Source organism: Marmota monax, unplaced genomic scaffold, assembly GCF_021218885.2.
Source record: "Marmota monax isolate L192 unplaced genomic scaffold, Marmota_monax_Labrador192_F-V1.1 WCK01_AAM20220418_F8-fsc00015, whole genome shotgun sequence".
Taxonomy (NCBI): Eukaryota; Metazoa; Chordata; class Mammalia; order Rodentia; family Sciuridae; genus Marmota; species Marmota monax.
The window spans coordinates 26,547,717-26,568,398 of NW_026692194.1; the positions used below are offsets into that span (position 1 = coordinate 26,547,717).

The 20,682-nt window shown below is 37.5% G+C and overlaps 1 protein-coding gene across 9 annotated transcripts in view; it reads left to right on the forward strand.

Moving 5' to 3' along the window:
• Map4k3 (mitogen-activated protein kinase kinase kinase kinase 3) overlaps positions 1-20,682 on the forward strand; it is a 198,846-nt gene that overhangs the window by 69,078 nt on the left and 109,086 nt on the right. For all 9 annotated transcript variants that reach the window (XR_009225235.1, XM_058573642.1, XM_058573647.1 and 6 more), the window contains exon 2: positions 2,949-3,006. Coding sequence is in view for 8 of the 9 variants with exons in the window: in XM_058573642.1 (XP_058429625.1) it covers positions 2,949-3,006 (58 nt within the window). In the remaining variant the exon portion in view is untranslated. The remainder of the gene's footprint in view (positions 1-2,948; positions 3,007-20,682) is intronic.

Consider the following 20,682-nt stretch of genomic DNA (forward strand, 5'->3'; position numbering starts at 1 on the left):
ATTCCTGAAGAGTTTTAAATTCAAGAATGATATGATCAGAACCTTGTGGTAGGAGCCTGTGAAGGGTAGTGATGTGGCAGATGACTAGGTCTACATGCTCAGGATATTTATCCTTGGTTTTCTGCCCTTAGGAAATATGAAAATTGTGTTATTAATACTGAATTAAATCTTTGAACTTTATACATGTTAGTATCTTACAATATCTACCTTGCTTTCATTTTTAAAAGTAAGTTACTTGCAATGATTGAAAAAAGGAATAGCAGATACAGGATATTAGAGATGGTGTTTTTTAAATTTATAACTATAACCACTGTCAAATTAGATAACAGCAAAATGTAATTTATTTTAGCCAGAAGACCAAGGTTATTGATGAATCAGAATGCTTTAAAAAGTCTTCACTAGTAAACACGAATTTTGATGAGCAAAGACTCAGAAATTGACGTTTTCTGTTTTTTTTAAGTAATTAATCTTTTTTTTGGTGAAGTATCTTAAGAATAAGTTACATATTAGAACATATTTTAGACAGCATAGGAAGAAAAAAAAACATCATTTTAACTATCTGATTTTATATTTACTCTAACGAACCCTAATTTTAAAACTGTTATCCTTGGACTGCGGTTGTGGCTCAGAGGTAGAGTGCTTGCCTGGCATGTGTGAGGCACTGGGTTTGATCCTCAGCACCACATAAATATAAAATAAAGATATTGTGTCCACCTATAACTAAAAAAAATAAATATTTAAAAAACCTGTTAGCCTTTGAAAATTCTGGATTGATAATACATTTTGAAATATTATATTCATAATTTAAGCCAGTAGTAAATATTGACTGGTTAACTACTCATCAGTAGTTAACTGTCATGGTTTTTCTGTTACATATGTGATGTGTTAACTGTTTGTAAATCTATTTTTAGCAGAGTACATTGTGTACAGCAACCATTTTGGAAAGATTCTGTGTAACTTCAAAAGAGAGTGTGCCCTCATGTGGTCACTGGAAACAGAATTTCAGCTGTAAACAATAAACCCTGTGTATGAATTCACATTTCTCTGTTGTTCCATTATAGAATCACCCAATAATCCATACTATGAATTTCCTTTAATTAGGGTTTTTTTGTTTGTTTGTTTTTTGTTCTGATGATGGAACCCAGGGCCTCGTGGCATGGTAGGCAAATGCTGTACCACTGACCTACATTTGTACCCCTAAATTTCTTTTGAATAAACAAACAAATCATGGTGTGATTTTTAAATGCTGAGAATTAGAATAGCTTCTTGTCTTATTCGCAGAAGATGCTAAAAATGATGGGACTTGAAGAGCAGAAGGAAGGAGAAAGGACATCTAAGTTTAAGGAGAGGCAAGTTGTGGTAGAGTTTAGAATCTTTCTAACTGATGTTGAAAAGAAATAACCTGTGTGTTATCCAGGTACATGCCGCCCTCCTTTACAAATGCTCCCAGAATGGAATTCTGCTTTGTCGTTTATATATCTTAATCCTAGAGATAAAGAGACAAATATTTATCCAGCACTATTTGACACATTTATCTCTTTTAATGGGAATTTAAGTTTAGTTTGAAATAAAGTATTCTCATCTGGTGTGTACTGCAGTGGGCATTCAGGTGTTTATCGGGGATTTTGTTTGAAGAAGCCATTTAAAATTTTTTTTCTTGCAAATTACAGTTTAATTTTTAATTTGTTGGCAGAGCCTTTTAATTCTTTTACTGTTCTTTTGAGTTAAAAGATTTTTATGTTGTTGTTGTTTTATTTTGGTACTGGGGATTGAACCCAGGGGCTCTCTACCACTAAGCCACACTCCCAGGCTGCCCCCACAACCCTCCCTTTTAAGACAAGGTCTCCCTAAGTTACTGAGGCAGGCCTCAAACTTGCAGTCCTCCTGCTTCAGCCTTCCTAGTATTTGGGACTGCATTCTTGTGCCACCAAGCCTAGCTAAAATTTTGTATTTTTAATGATGGCTGTGCCTCATGTCTACCTTCCTAGATCCTTTGCCTGTATTTTTAATGCCCTAGTATTCTTAGAAGGATTCCTTTGTTATTGTGAGTTCTTGTCAGGTGATTCACAGATCTCCACCAATCCACTAGTAAGGGAGTATTGCAAATCGATAATCCTGGTTACATGAATGAATCTTCCTGTGATCTGGTATTTGCATATGTTCTCTTTTGGTTGATAAGAAAATTTACCTGCATTTCAGTTAACAGTTTTAAATATCTAATTTTAAAGTATTTTAAATTTGCAAAGAATTATTGCCATTTTATGCAAGTTGAAAGGAAGTTTTTGCTTATTTAGATATAACTACACTTTTAAGTACCAGGAATGTAATATTAGGAGTTGATTTTTAAAGTGACTTTTATTTTTAATACGAGACTTGCAAAAATATATTTGGTTTATATTGAATACAATTATTTGACATTACCATCAGGTTTAAAAGGATGTAAGGGGGTTGTTCTCTTAATTAGATAATTAAATTAACCTTTCATATTCTGTAGGTTTTATATGAAAAAATTTAAGGCAAGTTCATTAACTCAAAACTTTTACCAACCTTTGAATGAATAGCTATATAGTGTAGTACTTAATAGCTTAGGCTCTGGAATCAAACTGCCTGGGTTTGAATTCCAACACTGTCCCTTACCAGGTATATGGCCTTACAAGTTCTTTAACTACTCTATACTTTCATTTCTTTATTTGCAACATGGGAATAACATTAGTTCCTATCTTAGTAAGAGTGTTGTGAGGACTTAATGAATTAACATAAAAACATTTAGAATAATGTTTGCAAGTACTGAGGTTTTGGGTGTTAGCTGTTGTTACTGCCATATTAAGTATACTTGAGTTAATGCTGAAATCACTGTGATGGATATACTACTGTTTATTTTGTAAATACAAATCACTTGTTTCTTTTCAGTGAAAACTAAAGATAATCTTTTCTTTTTCTTTCTTTAGGCGCGGAATGTTAACACTGGTGAATTAGCAGCAATTAAAGTAATAAAATTGGAACCAGGTAAATTATTTGACATTTGATGTTTCTTATTGCTTTTGCCATCTTAAGGCTTATTTTAATGATGTTTGGTCTACCTTCTATCCCAGTACTTTCTGGGAAATAGAACTGGTTGTCTGCTTTGGGGGTGAGAGGGGAGCTCTCCTGATTAGTGCCTTCTGAATCCAGTGGAGCTAACTTGTAAGAAGTTAGTTGATAGTAGTGCGTTTCCAGGGCTACATTGTCCTGTGGCGGGGCAGTGGGAGGAAGGGAACTGAGATCTGGGAGGTTGTACTCTAGTTCTTTGTCTCCTGTCCATTTGCTACGTGAACTTGGGCATGGAGCTTTAGGTATCTTACTTTGTTTTCTTGGTAGACCCAACTCTCAAACCTGTGTACCATTAGCATCTTAATAGTTACCTTGCACCTTGAGTGACATGTTATAAAATCCATAAGGACGATTTCATATATTTTATCTGCTTTAACTATATTTTCCCTTTGGATTTACCCACCTCTTAAAACCCACATCTTTCTGAGCTCAATCCCTTTCTGCTTTCTCTCAGACCTCCTCCTGTAAGCCAAGTAATTGTGCTCGTGTCCAGACCAGTCCATAGCAGTTAGGGTGCCTTCAGGATTCAACTTCATATGAACGTAAATCCATTCAGAGTTTTGAAGGGTTAGCAGGTTTTTTCTGCAAAAGGCTAGATGGTAAATATTATTGGCTTTGCAGGCCATTTTCCTCCCTGGACTCTTCCCTCTCTCCCAAAATATAAAAAATATTCTTAGCTAAAAAAATCATTCTTAGAAACCAGGCCCCCTACTGTTTATAGTTTGCCTATCTTGATATAGATCATCAGTAAACTGCTTAGAAGTACAAATATTTAAGGCAAAAATTTAAGGAAGACAAAAATTAAAAATTTAAAGAAGACAAAAATTTAAGGATTTGTTGAATGTGCTCACACCACACTGAAATATAGTGAGTAAAGAACATTTTTTTTTTCATTACATGTGTTTACAGATCTTGGATAGTCTAGTTACATTCTAATATCATAAGAAAAGGTTTCTTTATTTTCCCCAAATCTTCTATTCTTTAATTTTTAGAAACTTAAGAAGGCTATTTGAATTTGTTGAAATCTGAGGTTATAAAAAGAAATTAAAGATTCGGCACTTAAAGCAGGGCCTTCTTTTTCTTCGTTAAGAAGTGGCTGTGTGGGGCTGCGGATGTGGCTCAAGCGGTAGCGTGCTGGCCTGGCATGTGTGCGGCCCGGGTTCGATCCTCAGCACCACATACAGACAAAGATATCGTGTCCGCCAAATACTAAAAAATAAATATTAAAATTCTGTCCCTCCCTCTCTCTCACTCTTTCTTTAAAAAAAAAAAGAAGTGGCTGTGTTATTTGATGAAATGATCCTAATCAGAGGTGGTTTATACATAAATACATCAGCCCCTCATATCAGCAGAGTGTCTTCTTTTTCAGAAAGCCTCTCTGACCCCTGGAATGATTAAGCGGACATCTCTAGAAGAATCAGTCACTCTATTAAAGCATGTACAATAGCTATCTTGTCCTTCTAGACTTATCTTTTTTTGTTTCCATATTTTAATCAAATTCGTGCCACTAGCACTGAACTCAGGGCCTGGCACTAGAACTCAGTTAGTACATTTTAAAATTACCTTGAAGCTGGGCACAGTGGTGCATTCCTGTAATCCCAGCTGCTCAGGAGGCTGAGGCAGGAGGATCACAAGTTCAAAGCCAGCCTCAGCAACAGTGAGACACTAAGCAACTCAGTGAGACCCTGTCTCTAAATAAAGTACAAAATAGGGTCGGGGGTGTGACTTAGCAGTCTAGTGCCCCTAAGTTCAATTCCCAGTATACCCCGCCCCCCCAAAAAAAAGAATTACCTCGAAAATTAGAAACTTAAAAGTCAGGCATGGTGGTGGTGCTTATCTGAAATCCCAGCTATTTGAGGCAGAGGCAGAAGGATCACAAGTTCAAGAGCAGCCTCAACAACTTAGTGAGACCTATTCTGTCTCAAAATAAAAATGTCTGGAGATATAGCTCAGTGGTAAAGTATCCCTGGATTCAATTCCCCATACAAACTTGAAAAATCTATTTGTTCATCAAGACAGTTTTTTTCTTATTTATGTAATGTTTGAGTTGTGATGCTGTCAATCTTGAGCATTGCCAAGTGTTCAATATCAATATATTGATCCATGTATTAAAAGTAAAATATTTAACTAAGTAAAATGAATAAAATTATTCATATTGTACGACTAAGAGATAAAGGGTTATTACCATATATTTTTTTTGTGTGTGTGTGTGTGTGTATGTATAAATCAACCTTGGATTTTCTACTTATGTTCATAGAAACCATCTGAATTTTTATATTTAATTTCTCTGTTTTACTTTGTTCATATCTTAGGAGACGTGTTTTCTTGTTGGTAAGCTCTGCTCACTGGTGAAGTACAGACTCTGAAGGCAGGCTATTTTGATTCTAGTCCAGAGTGGAGTACATTATTTAAGCTTTCTGGACCTCTGTTTTTTCATCTCTGAAATGAGGATAACAATAGTAACTTCCTCTTCTGGTTATTATAAGGATTAAATGCTCTTAAATATCTAAAGCACTTAAACAATAATGCCTGACACAGAGTATGTACCAAGTAGTCATAGTCAGGTGGCTGAGAATTCTGCCACCACTGATACAGTTATTAAGGTGTGACCAACCTTATTTTATCTACTATCTACATTCTACTTTGAATCAGATCCCAACATTGTATCATTTTGGCCCTTAATATTTCCCTACATATAGCTAGAGGATATGAACCCAGGGCCACAAACAGGAAACTCCACACACTGCATTTGGGAAAGTATGCCACTTTGGAAAACATTTTGGCACTTTCCTAAAATGTTCAACATAAATTTCGCATAATGACTCAGCAGTTCCTCTCATGTGTATCTTCCCCCTCAGTGACTTTCACACTTGAGTGTTCATAGCAGCATTACTCATAATATCTCAAACTTGGAATCATCCTGACTGCCCATCAGCTGGTGAATGAATGGACAAAATATGTTATACATGTATAATAGAAGACTATTTTGTGATAAAATAAAACTTCTAGTACATGCTATGAAATAAATGAACTAAACAGTTTGCCGAGTGAAAGGAGCTAGGCACAGAGACCACCTGTTTTGTGATTCTCTTACATGAAATGTTCAAAAAAGGCAAATTTGGATAACTGGAAAGGGGATTTGTGGACTGGTGAGTTGGAGGCAGAGGAGTGGATTTGCAGTTAAATGAACTTATAGAATCTTATAGAGGTAATAGAAACCATTCTAAAACTGATTTATAGTGAGGGTTGAAAAACCTGATGAATTTACTAAAAATGCCATCGTTGAATTATGTACTTGATTGGGTAAACTACATGATTTTAAAATATGCCTTAAAAAATAAAAAAGGTATAACCATAATACTATTGACAATAATAGTTTCTTACTAATAAATAAGGTCCACACATTGAAAATAGTGGATATGTTTTACATTTCTTTTATGTTTGTTTTTTTTTTCATATTTTTATTGGTGCATTATAGTTGTATATAATAGTAGGATTTGCTGTTACATATTCATCATGCATACAGTATAACTGTATGATTTGACTGGTATCACTCCACAGCACCTCCTCACTCTTATAAAATTTTTGCTGTTGAAACTTGGCCATTTGTGGTATTTGCATAGTAGTATGCCCCAATGGCCAATTTGAAGATTTTTGTAAGTATTTGAATGGTAATTTGAGCATATTTATAGGTTGAAAGGAAGAAGTCAGTGGAGATGGAGAGACTAAGAGACCTAAGACAGACTTTTAAAAGCCATTGCAGGGAATAGGAAGAAGAAATTAACTAGTTATCAGCAATAGAATTGTTGTGCAGTGTTATGTACCTAATCAGTGTTTGAAATCAGTAATTTTTGATTATGAATATTAACATAGCCATGTTTACAATTCAAGAGCAGTCATTAGAACATGACTTTAAAACAATATATATAATCAATTTTTACCTATTAAAAGACCTTTTCTCTAGAAATTTTTAGGATTATAGGAAAAATAGTCAGTAAGAGAACTAGACAAGACCCTATTCCAAAGTAGATAAACTTTTCGCTGTTTTAAAAACTACTCATGAGTGAATTTCCTATCTAGTTATTTGTCAGTTTTTGCTTCCATTTTTTTGTGGTTAAGTGGAAGATTATATTCTATTCTTTCTTGTAACGATGTATAATTTACAACATGGTCTAATATTTCATTGTGAAGACCTGGAACTAATATTTTATTAAGAAAATATACATTTTGTTAGAACAGTAGTCTTGAAAGGAAACTGTACTTTCTTTACTGGCATGTTGAAGGGAGAAGTAAACCATTCAACAATAATAGTTGGCAATTTTGATAACCCGACTTTCACTGATAGATTGAATTAGGAAGAAGATCAACAAGGAACTAGAAATAAATATAAAACTGAGGATAGAGCTCAGTGATAGAGTACTTGAACATGTGGATGGTCCTGGGTTCAATCCTCAGCAGTAAAAAAAAAAGTGAAAGGGTGGGAGATAAACTAACTCGATCTAACAGACATCTGTAGAACATTCTACCCAGTGGCAGCAGAGTACACATTCTTCTCAAGAATTATGTTTTGCAGTTTTCAATTAGTTTTGTTAAATTTATACCTACGTATTTTATTCCTTTTGTAATTAAAATTACTGTACATTTTGTAGTTAACATTACTGTGACCTGTTGCCCAACACCAATCCAATGAGATGCTATTAGAATTATTTTTATTAACTTCATTTTCAGATGTTCATTGTTCACGGATGGAAATACAATATACAATTTTTGTATATTGTTCCTGTACCTTGCAACTTTGCTGAACTTACCCATTGTAATAGTTTCTTAATGGATTCTTAAGAATTTTCTACAAATAAGATTATATCATCTGCAAAATATAATCTTCCTTTTCAATCTATATGCCTTTTATTTAAAAAAAATGCAAGACTTGTGTACACTGAAAACTAAATCTGTTAAAATAAATAGAAGATCTAGATAAGTGTGAAGACATTCCAAGTTAACAGACTAGAAGACAGTATAGTTAAGAAGACAGCACTCTCCAAACTGATCTACAGAATGAACACAATTACGATCAAAATCCCAGCTTGGTCTTTTGCAGAAATTAACAAATGTTCTTCAAATTCATGTGAAAATGTAAGGGATCCAGAAGAGCCCAAATAACCCTGAATGTGAGAACATTGTTGGAAGGCTTTCTTTATACCAACCATTTTTTTTTTTTTTGGAGAATTTTAATATTTATTTTTTAGTTTTCGACAGACACAACATCTTTGTTTGTATGTGGTGCTGAGGATTGAACCCAGGCCGCACGCTTGCCAGGCGAGCGCGCTACCTCTTGAGCCACATCCCCAGCCCCTATACCAACCATTTTAAAAGTTATTACAGAGCTATGGTGCCGCAGTCTGGCTGGGCACAAAATCACGAGCCACTCAAGCAGGAACAAACTTTATTATTTTTTGAAACTGCCGCCAATGTCCGGTACGCACCCGGGAAGATTTTTTCCACCCACCTGGCTTCCTCTCGGACCCGCAGAGAGAGCTCCTCCCCCGGAACTCCCTCCTATTGTACTTCCCCAACCAATGGGAACTCTCCAGGAGTCCCGTAGCCGGCCTAGGTGAACAGCAGGAGTCCAATATCCATATGAATGCAAATCTTAACATAATCATATCATCTCAATGGCTAGCTGGCGTCACCTTTCGACCAAAAATGCCATGCATCATATACTTGGCTCTTAGCATCTCCCTCCTTCTGTTTAAGTAACAAGCAATCTGGCTAGGGACCGTGCCTGTTAGGTTTGTCCAATTCAACATATGGTTCTTACCCGTCTTCGGAAAACTGACTTTTAGGTGTCAGCCTCCTGTCTTAGGTTGATACCACTGCAATTGGATCATACCCGTCACTGACTACCGGTCCAGCATATAGCCATACTTGTGGATAGGCCTATGTACCAGTGGGGGGGTGAGGTTCTTTGCCTCACCTCTGTTGGCCCCCAAATTTGGCCTTGGTGCCGGTGGGGGGGTGAGGTTCTTTACCTCACCTCTGTTGGCCCCCAAAATTAGACCATCACTAGTAGAAGGGAGGAGGATACAGAAATGTCATGACACCAAGTCAATTAATGGCTCCTAGGAAAAATTACATCACTGGTAACACATCAGCAAAGATACGCTAGCACTACCATAATTCGCTGCATCAACAAATAGATCACAAAGCATACAAGTGATACAGGCAAGTTCTGTAAGCAGTTCAAAGCAGAGGAATCTATCAATATGTCCATATCCTTCCAAAATAAATCGACTCATTGATTGAGCATTACTTGTTGAGTTATAAATCATTGATGTATCAGTTTACACGGTTTGTTGTGATAACCCTCGAAGAAGTTGTAGTTTGATTTTATCTTTGTCTTCACCGGCACTGGGATGAAAATAGGAATTTTGACAATGATGCTAAAAAAAAATATATATGTAACATTTCAACAGGTACTAAGAAAACAATATTTAGAACAATTTATATTATCCTGAACAGAATTATTAAATATAATGAAAAGGAAAGGTGAAAGTAAACAGATCTGTTAACCTTCTATTTGTTCATATATTAAAACAATCCTCAACAGCTGTTTACCCAAATTAAATTAAACTATTAAAATCACGTGAATAATAAAAAAAAAATTTTTTTGGATCCATGTGCATGAGTGCTCCTCATATGTGATATATGGACATACGCACATACAGACATACAACACAAAACAGAAGTGTGCACACGTAACATATAACACATAAGACAATAGTAAAGGCCTTGTAGCTTTACCTAGGTGAAATCTCCATTGCAATGTTCAAAAACTCCACAGTCAAAAAATAAAACTGATCAGAAAAAACATTAACTTAGGTCTGTATGAGCTCAAAAATAAAATAGAACTTTATGATGTGGGAAAAAGCAATAATAAAATAGATATTGAAAAAAGCATCCTGGTTAATCACTTTCGCAGATGTAAGAATAGCCAAGCTGGAGATCTGGATATCAGCTGTTATGGATTTGAGTCGAATCATCTTCCTTTTGGTCTGTAGAAATTGTTTTAGTTAGTCTCTCTGGAATCCAAATCGGCTGCTGTTCTTCCTGTGGAAAAACACAAACAGAGCCCCGACTCCAGACTATCACTGGGTCAGGACCTTTCCATTGTCCTGTTAGAATATCTTTCCAAAGTACCTTAGGCTTATGTACATTTTTTGGATACAAATGTCTTTCTGCAGCACTAAGCCCTGATGAATCCAAATTTAAAAAGTTTAGAGTAAAAAGGGTTATTTTAAGTTTATCTTTGGGGGATATATACCCCTTTCTAATTCCCTCCTTTTGTTTTAATAAGTACCTTTTAATAGTTTGATGAGCTCTTTCAACTATGCCTTGTCCTTGTGGATTGTATGGAATTCCTGTTATGTGAATAATGCCAAATGATGAGCAAAATTGTTTAAAAGAGGTGGACGCATAACCAGGACCATTATCGGTTTTTAACTGTTTTGAAACGCCCACAGTGGCAAAATTTTGTAAGCAATGAGCTATAACATCTTTAGTTTTTTCTCCGGCATGAAGGGAGCCCATCAGAAATCCTGAAGAAGTATCAACTGTAACATGTAAATATTTTAATTTTCCAAATTCTGGCAAGTGTGTGACGTCCATCTGCCAAATATGGTTAGGTATCAGTCCTCTAGGATTGACTCCAAGATTAACTTGTGGTAAAAATGTCACACAATTTTGACATTGTTTTATTATATGTCGGGCTTGTTCTTTAGTTATTTTAAAACGCTTTTGTAAAGTATTAGCATTGACATGGAACCTTTTATGAAAATTTATAGCTTCTTCTATTGTGGAGAAAATATGTATGTCATGTGTAGATTTATCTGCTAACTCATTGCCCAAACTAAGGGCTCCAGGCAATCCTGTATGTGCCCTGATATGTCCTATAAAGAATGGATCTTTTCTGTCCCAGATTAGACTTTGTATAGTGGAAAACAAAGAGAAAACAGTAGAAGAAGGGGAAATCCTACCAGCATCTTCAAGGGATACTCTAGCATTAACTACATACTGACTATCAGAAAATAAATTAAATACAGAATCTTTAAACATCATAAAAGCTTGTAATACTGCATTAAGCTCTACCTTTTGAGCTGATTGTTTGGGTACTAAAAATGTAAAAGTTTGATCACGGGTAACTACTGCTGCTGTACCATTATTTGACCCATCAGTGAATATATTTGGAGCATTCATGATAGGGTTTTTTTTTTTTTTGTCATCTTTGGAAAAACTACAGGATGTTTAGACCAAAAAGACAACAAAGGATTAGACGGTAAGTGATTATCAAATGAAACATTAGATTTGCACATGATTATTGCCCAAGTATTTAACTCATTAGCTAACTCATCAATTTGATCTATAGTATATGGAGTAATAATTTTATTGGGAGAAATCCCAAACACTCCCTTGGCTGCTTTTATTCCTTTGAGTATTAATTGTCCTACAGCCTCAGGATACCTAGTAAGAATAGTGTTAGGAGAATAAGATAAATGTATCCACAATAATGGACCTTCTTGCCAGAATACTCCTGTAGGAATATTTTTTGTTGGCAGTACAATAAATAATAAAGGCAAACTTATATCAATTCTATCCAAATGCATATTTTTCATATATGTTTCAATGATTTTTAATGCCTTTCTTGCTTCAGGCGTCAACATGTGGGGTGAATTTGGATCTGATGGACCTTTTAGAATATCAAATAAAGGTCCCAATTCTCCTGTTGGTATGCCTAGATAAGGCCTTATCCAATTTATGTCTCCTAATAACTTTTGAAAGTCGTTAAGTGATTTGAGTTGATCTACTTGTATTTGAATTTTTGGTGGACAGACCATGGTTGGGGATAATAGAACTCCTAAATAATTAATTGGAAAATTTAATTGTACTTTATCTATTGCTATCTCTAGATTATAATTTTTAATAAATTTGTAAGTGTGGCATAACATTCTAGCAATGTGTTTTTATCTTTATGTGCCAATAACACATCATCCATATAGTGAAATATTTGTAGTTCAGGATTTTGATTTCTAAGTTCTACCACACGACCTGCGCAATGGTTTCATTAATGAGGTTCTAGGCATAAAGTTAGTTAGAAGAGATCGAAATAAAACACACAGACTCAGTTACCTTATTTCTATTGCCAGGTCCGAGACGGCTCCCCTCTCTGGCTCCAACCTCTAACCGCCCAGCAGGGCAGCAAGGATTACTCAGGGCTAGCAGGAGAGAGAGCGAGTGAACACGCCAGGGAGTAGCCTTTTATTGGGGAACAAGAAATTCAGGGGATAATTCCATCCAATGAAGGTTGAGGGGGGACTGCACTCCAAGGTCAGGGTCAGTGATTGGGCCCCCGGGGTCAGTGGTCAGTCACACCCCCACACGGACGGGTTCTCTCATCAGGAAAGGGCTGGGAAAATTCCGACACAGCCAGAAGCCTCAGACCCTTAATGGGAGTCGCCCAGTCACGTGTCAGGATGGCTTCCCACATATTCCCCCTTTCTATTCTTAAAAATGAGGCGGCGGTTCACTCTTTGGAGTTTCTGTATTCTTGTTCCGAAGACTCGCCATCCTATAATTACAACACAAAAGAGAATTAACAGCAAAGAGAATAATCCAATAATGTACCAGGCTGAGTGTTTAAGAATATTTCCAGGGTTGAATTCATTCAACTCCTTTAATATTTGGTTTGCCAGAGAAGAAGGATCTGAAAAATCAGCTCTATTATTTTGAATGTCTTGGATATGGTGATGAAGTTCCAGAATATCCAAGCTATTATTACTATTTTGCCAAATACCTAATAAATGGTTTTTAACCTTCTCCCAATCCCAGAGAGAAGCATTGTACTTGGCAGCTGTAACACAAACATACTTATAATTGGCATGGCATTTAAGCCTTTCCTTAAATTTTAAGGCGAAAGTTCATTACCTATGTCTATAACAGTTGCCTCTAAGGCGTTTAATTTAGTCTCAATCCTTTCATCAATATTTACTTGATTACGCAGAGCCTTGGAAGTATTTTGAGCTAAATTATTAAGAAATTTTGCATGCTGACTATTCTGAGACAATGTCAGAGACGCAGAGACTGTTGAGGCAATAAAGGAGACTAGCGCCAAAACACCAACAATTATAACTCCAATAGCACGTTTAGGTCTTGCTAACTGGGCATGAATTTGCTGCAAGACTTGTAAACCAGTATCAGCATACCATGGCTCTGAAATATTAGCAGGCAATAAAACAAAAGAGGGCTGAAGAAGTATCAGCACGCCTTTTCCTCCATTATACCTAGTAATACAATTGGTTAGGTTGCATTTATTACAAGTAACAATATATCTGTCATCTATCCATTTAACTTTTACATTTCCAATAATTAAAACATAAGGATATTGGACACAGGCTCGTAAGCCATAGCAAGATCCCTCTTTACAGTTCTTGCCAACAAATTTTGGTAAAGGTTTGTCTGTAAAATGTAAGAATTCTGAGGCAGCAATTAAACGCCAAACATCTTTCTGAACACCTCCTTTACTATAAGTCAAAATATTACTAACAAATCCTGCAGGTGTCATAGCAGAATTTCTTCGTAATTGTCTTTTATCAATTTTTGGAGACCAGTCTAAAATATACCCACTATCTTTAGACACCTTATGTTGTACAGGAAAGGTATTTACACAATCCATCCATCTAGGAAAGGTGCCAATCTCAATTGTAGAACTATTTGGACAGTGGGGCATCCGTGGAGGTTTTGCAGAAATGACTGGCTTGTTATGGGAAAGTCCCATCTTAATTACTGATCTAGTATAAGGTCTTAAGTCCCCATAAATAGAAATATTTGTCAGTCTATGTCTACTAATCGCTGTCTTTTCTTCGAATGATACTTTCAGACAGCCAGCATGTTTATCGTGTGACCAACACAAAGGTAATTGGGCACTGTAGCGAGAATAATTAAATCTAGTCACATGATTGGGAGTAATATGAGTATCTGTAAATCCTCCCATCATGAATGAGTCATTAGTAAATACTGGAATAGATTCTCCAGTCCACACAGCTGGGTGTACCAGGGGTGGATCTGGGAAATATGTCCAGTAAGTGTCTACTTGATCCCCCTTTACCTGACAGCCCAACAGAGCAATTACTGTTGCTACCATCATCACTGGGGTCCTGTTCTCTCCTAGGTGTCAAAGTATTCAGGAAGCCTGGGTTGTTAGTTTCTTCAAGTCTTCCCATGAAATCAGCTTTTCGGCTGGGTCAATCTGGTCTTTTTTCATCCTTTTCCGATATCTCCTCCTTCTGGATAGGGGCTCCTCCGGGTCAATCCTCAGTCGCTTGAATCTGGGTTCTATCTCTTCCATGTCTGATAGCACGTTCAGGCACCCAAATAGGACGAAATGCGCCTTCTGGGAAAATACAAGCATGACCTCTACCCCACATAATCACTGGGTCTGGACCCTTCCACTGACCAGTCTGTAAATCTTTCCACAAAACTTTGCCTAAAGGGCCTGTTACTGAGGGAGACATTTGTCTCTCAGCAGCAGTGTGACCTTCTGCGTCACAGTTTAAAAAATTTAAAACGAACAAGGCATGATTAAGGCTATTTTGGGGAGTCATAAACCTATTCCCCCCCTTTAATTTTTGTAATTGAAGCTTAATAGATAAATGAGCTCGTTCCACAATGGCTTGGCCTTGAGGGTTATAAGGAATTCCTGTTTTATGATTAATTTTAAACTCTTGGCAAAATTGTTGAAAAGAAGAGCTTACATAAGCTGGAGCATTATCTGTTTTAATCTGCATAGGGCACCCTAAAACAGAAAAAGCTGCTAAGCAATGAGAAATTACATGTTGAGTATTTTCCTTAGTACGTGCTGTGGCAAAAATAAATCTAGAATAAGTGTCCACTATGACATGTACATAACATTGTTTACCAAATTGAGGAATATGAGTTACATCCATTTGCCATATTTGATTTGGTTTTAATCCACGGGGATTTACCCCTGATGGCAGAGATGGAGTGTGAATAACACATTTAGGGCATTGGCTTACAATCTGACGAGCTTGTTCTCTAGTAATATTAAATTTTTTACGTAAGCTAGAAGCATTTTGATGATGTAAGGAATGGGAAGCTAGTGCACAGTCATATGAAGACATCTGTTGATAAAAAGTTACTAATTTATCAATCTTGTCATTACCTGAAACTAAGGGTCCTGGAAGATTAGTATGAGCCCGTTTGTGCCCTATGAAACATGGGTACTTTCGCATTAGCACTGTCTTTTGTAAATTATGAAATAACTCAAATAACTCTTGTGATGAAGTATACCCAATAACTGAAGTTTCAATATTTTTAGTAACTCCGACTGCATATAAGCTGTCAGAATAAATATTAATAGGCTCATTTGAAAAGTAATTTAAGGCACAAATCAGAGCTTGAAGCTCTGCTCTTTGGGCAGAAGTATAAGAAGTTTGTATTACCTCTGTGTGAACACGACTATAAAAACCTGCTTTACCTGAGTTAGAACCATCCGTGAACACTGATAAAGCTTCATCTATAGGATGTGCACGTACAATCTTTGGAAAAATAATTGACGTTAATGATGCAAATTGTATAATCTTATCACGAGGATAATGGCTATCTATTTGGCCAGGAAAATCAGCAAAAGCTATCTGCCATGAGCTAGAAGTTTGAAAAAGCCAATTAGTCTGTTGAATAGAAAATGGAATAATTATGATATCAGGCTCAGATCCAATTAATTGTAAAATCCTAGTTCTACCTTTAATTACTAATTGAGCTATAGAATCATGAAAAGGAATTAATGTCTTTTGAGGAGAGTGGGATAAATAAATCCACTCAATAACTCCTAATCTTTGCCATATGGCTCCTGTTGGGGTATGTTTAGTTGGAAATATTAATAAATACACTATTTCTTTAGGATCAACTTTAGTAAGCTGTGTATTTTTAATTGCATGTTCAACTCTCCTTAAAGCCATTCTAGCCTCTAAGGTTAGCTGATGTGGAGAGGTTGGAGAGGGATTTCCTTGTAATATCTGAAATAGAGGACTTAAATTAGAAGTAGTTAGTTTTAAGGATGGCTTCAGCCGATTAGTATCTCTTAAAAGCCTTGAAAATCATTAGGGGTTTGTACGGAAACTGCTTGTTTCGCTCCGGTAAAATTAAAGATGGCGGCCCCCATGGTCGGCGCGATGACATCACATTGCGCGACCACCTACTTCCTCATTTTCGGCCCGGGGGCGGGCCGACCGGAAGTTTGTGTTCCGGCCAGGCAGAAATGATGACAAGAAGGCGGGCTCATCCGCGCCATCTTGATCTACCGCATGGGGCTGAGCCCTGTAATATCTATTATCGCCAGTAGATGGAGCCCTGAACTTAGAATTGCGCATGTGACACTCCCGCACAAAATGATTATTTCTCCCGCAAATGTAACATTTTCCGCGGGGTTTTCGTACTAAATCCTGTGGTTTCAAAGTTTCTTTTATTGCTGTAGCTAGGGCCACTGTTTGTAAATGAGTAGAGTCTATGTCAGAACATAAGCTAATAAACTCAGAAACTGTCCCTTTGTTACGGTGCGGTCTAAGAATATCCTGACAGTATTTATTTGCGTTTTCGAATGTCAATTGCCTAACAATGAACTCACTCGCTCCCGAGTCCCCGATTGACCTGTTTGCAGCCTGGTACAACCGGGCTACGAAATCTGAGTAAGGTTCACTCGCACCTTGCCTGATTTTGGTAAGAACTAAATTGGATTGGTCCTTGGAGACAATTTGTCTCCAGGCGCATTTCGCACAATCAGTTATTTGATTGTACACTACAAAATCATAATTTAACTGTCTTTCTAGGTCAGTAAATTTACCTGTCCCAAGAAACATTTCTACTGGCGTTTCTATATCCTGTCTTTTGTTCTTTTCTGCCTGTTCAGTATAGAAGTCAGTCCAGTAAGTCCTCCAAAGTAAGAAATCTCCCCCACTCAGACAAGATCTGGCTAAAGAAATCCAATGGCTAGGAGGAAGGGGTTGTGAGCAAATATTTTCTATCAGGCTCTGTACAAAAGGGGAATTTGGACCATATGTCTCACATGCACTTTTTAGTTCCTTAATGGTTTTAAATGGGATTACAGCATGAACTCTAACTCTCTGATCTTGTTCATTAACTTGCTCAAAAACTGGAAAAAGTTGAAAACCGCTAGTATCCTCCCCATCTTCCTGTGCTTTCTTAATACCTCGCTGGAACAGGGTAAGAAAAGTCATTGTTAACCCAGCGTACCTGTTAAATTTTGTCCTTTTAGCAGGTACCGGCCGAATTCGAATAGCCTGGACAGGCGGTGTTAAACGCAGCCTGTTAAGATTCCTCTGTAAGTCCTGAATTTCAATGTCTGATTCTTCTCCCTCAGATTGCAAATCATGGTCAGACTCTGCACTATCGCCATTTTGAATTTGGGTTTCTAAACCACGTGGCGGAGAAGAACTCTGAGCCCCTCTAGGAATCTCTTCCGGATTTTCCTCTGCAGGAAGATCCTCTACCTCTTCCGGAGGGCTTTCGGAGGTTTCTTCTCTATGATATTCATCCCTAGAATCTCCCTGCGGGCTAGTATAGTCCTGCGAGTTTAAAGTCACATTCCTAACCTTAGGTTTGGACTTTAGCATTGTCTTTGTTTTTAAATGGCCTAAGGGAAAAGGAATTAACTTAGCCTCAGGCGAATTTTCCATTTGAATAGACTTAATAGCCCTTTGCAAGCCTTTTAACAGGTCTTCAGGGGGCCACGAACTTTGACCCATATATTCAAAAAGACAAACTTCTAAAGCTGTCCAAGTTTTTTGAATACTTTTTATGCCTCCAGGTAGTTCATTAGAGAAATAAACCTTTTGTAACTTTCTTCCTAATTTCTCCCAAGTAGATAAATTTGGAGACTCTTGTTCACAAAACCAAGGACAATATTCACCTACAATCTTTAAGAATTGTAATAACTGAGCTTTCTTTATCTGTTTTCCTTTCTGATTAATTATACTGTCTAAAATAGTCAGATACATTTTCTTATCCGTAGAAGTTGAATTTCCCATTTTAATTAATTTAACGTCTCTTTCCTTCAATAGCTCCAGGTACTTTTGTGACCCAAATTGTCACCTCTTCCTTTATCTTTATCTTTATCCTTATCTTTATAGCGTGCTCCCACTCAATCTAACTAATCTATAATGCCCCACGTTGGGCGCCAATTCTACCACGCGACCTGCGCAATGGTTTCATTAATGAGGTTCTAGGCATAAAGTTAGTTAGAAGAGATCGAAATAAAACACACAGACTCAGTTACCTTATTTCTATTGCCAGGTCCGAGACGGCTCCCCTCTCTGGCTCCAACCTCTAACCGCCCAGCAGGGCAGCAAGGATTACTCAGGGCTAGCAGGAGAGAGAGCGAGTGAACACGCCAGGGAGTAGCCTTTTATTGGGGAACAAGAAATTCAGGGGATAATTCCATCCAATGAAGGTTGAGGGGGGACTGCACTCCAAGGTCAGGGTCAGTGATTGGGCCCCCGGGGTCAGTGGTCAGTCACACCCCCACACGGACGGGTTCTCTCATCAGGAAAGGGCTGGGAAAATTCCGACACAGCCAGAAGCCTCAGACCCTTAATGGGAGTCGCCCAGTCACGTGTCAGGATGGCTTCCCACACTAAGTGGCTGGATTGCTTTGTTAACATAAATTTGACACATAGTTGGACTATTAGCCATCCCTTGAGGGAGTACTTTCCATTCATATCTCTGATCAGGACCTTCATGATTTAGTGCAGGGATAGTAAGTGCAAAATGTGGACTATCCTCGGGATGAATTGGAATTGAAAAAAAACAATCTTTAATATCTATAGCTAAAACATACCAGGTTTTTGGTAAAGCAGACAATTGAGGAATCCCTGATTGAGCAGGTCCCATAATAACCATCTCATTATTAATGGCTCTTAAATCTTGTAATAATCTCCATTTACCAGATTTCTTTTTAATGACAAAAATGGGAGTATTATGGGGAGATACGGAAGGTTGTATATGTCCCTCCGCTAATTGTTGTTTGACCAGGTCATGGGCTATTTGTATCTTTTCTTTAGTCAGGGGCCACTGAGGAACCCACACTGGTCTTTCTGATTTCCAAGTAATTTTGATTGTCTCAGTGGCCCTTTCTGAAAACCCAATCCATGTCTATTTGTTTCTTGATCTATTTGAATTGGTGCTGTCATACCTTGTTCTTGTTCTCTTAATCTTTCTTCTTTCCTAAAGCCTTGTCTAGCCCTAGTAGTGGGCGCATTAGGATTGATGTTATTTGTTAATGTCAAACCTAATTGATCTAGGACATCTCGTCCCCATAAATTTATAGGAAGATGATCCAATACATAGGGCTGTATAGTTCCTTCACATCCTTCAGGATCCTTCCAATCTAATACCATTGCACTTCTATGGGGATTAGTTGCCACTCCTAGGCCTTGAAGCATTTGAGTGGCTTGTTGTAATGGCCAGTGTTTTGGCCATTCTTGACAAGATATTATGCTAAGGTCAGCACCTGTGTCCAGTAGCCCAATAAAGTCATGTCCTTGAATATTTAGTTTTAGCATGGGGCGAGAATCTAGATTTAAAGACAGCATAGCCCAATCTACACCTGTGGAGCCTAATCCCTTGGGACCTCTTTCTACAGTACGACTGGAAAATTTATCATGTAGGCTGGGTATTATTAATAACTGTGCTATTCTATCTCCTGGTGAAATTACTGATATACCTCTTGGAGAACTAGCTATAATTTTTATTTCACCCTCATAATCGGGATCAATTACCCCAGGACTTATCATACGTCATTTTAGTGTTGAAGAACTGCGTCCCAATAATAAGCCTACTGTTCCTTGGGGAAGAGGTCCTTTTACTCCTGTGGGAATGATTTGAACTCCCATCTCTGGAGTTAGTACTGCTCTGGCAGAGGCGCAGATGTCCAACCCTGCGTTCCCTCTAGTTTGTCTGATGAGGGATTTAATGGATAATGCGTCCTGGGCACTACCTTGATGGTGCTGCTGGGTTCCTCCATTGCCCCGTATATTTGTGGTTTTGGGCCCCGGAGCATTGGGCCCTCCAGTCCGTTTTTTGGCAATGGAGCCTGATGTCTTTCTCCACGATATCGTGGGTAAACACTTGGTCCTTGTCTGTTTTTTGATAACGGAATACCTTCTATGGTGGTTTGAGAACGGCATTCATTAGCCCAATGTTTCCCTCTACGGCATCGTGGGCAAATACCCGGTATTCTATTCCTTTGATACCTAGCCTTGTTAAACCCTCCTCCTATGGGGCAACTCCTTTTAAAATGTCCTGTTTGATCACAATTATAGCATGTTTTTGGCCTGGCATCTAAAGCCTGTTGTACTGCTGCTAAGACTTGCCCTTGTTCATTAATGTCTCTACATAATTTAATATATGTGTTTAAATCTTCATGTTTCCATGATCTGATGACCTCTCTGCAGCAATGATTTGCTTGGTTATAAGCCAGTTGTTTTATAAATGGCATTGCCTGTTCTG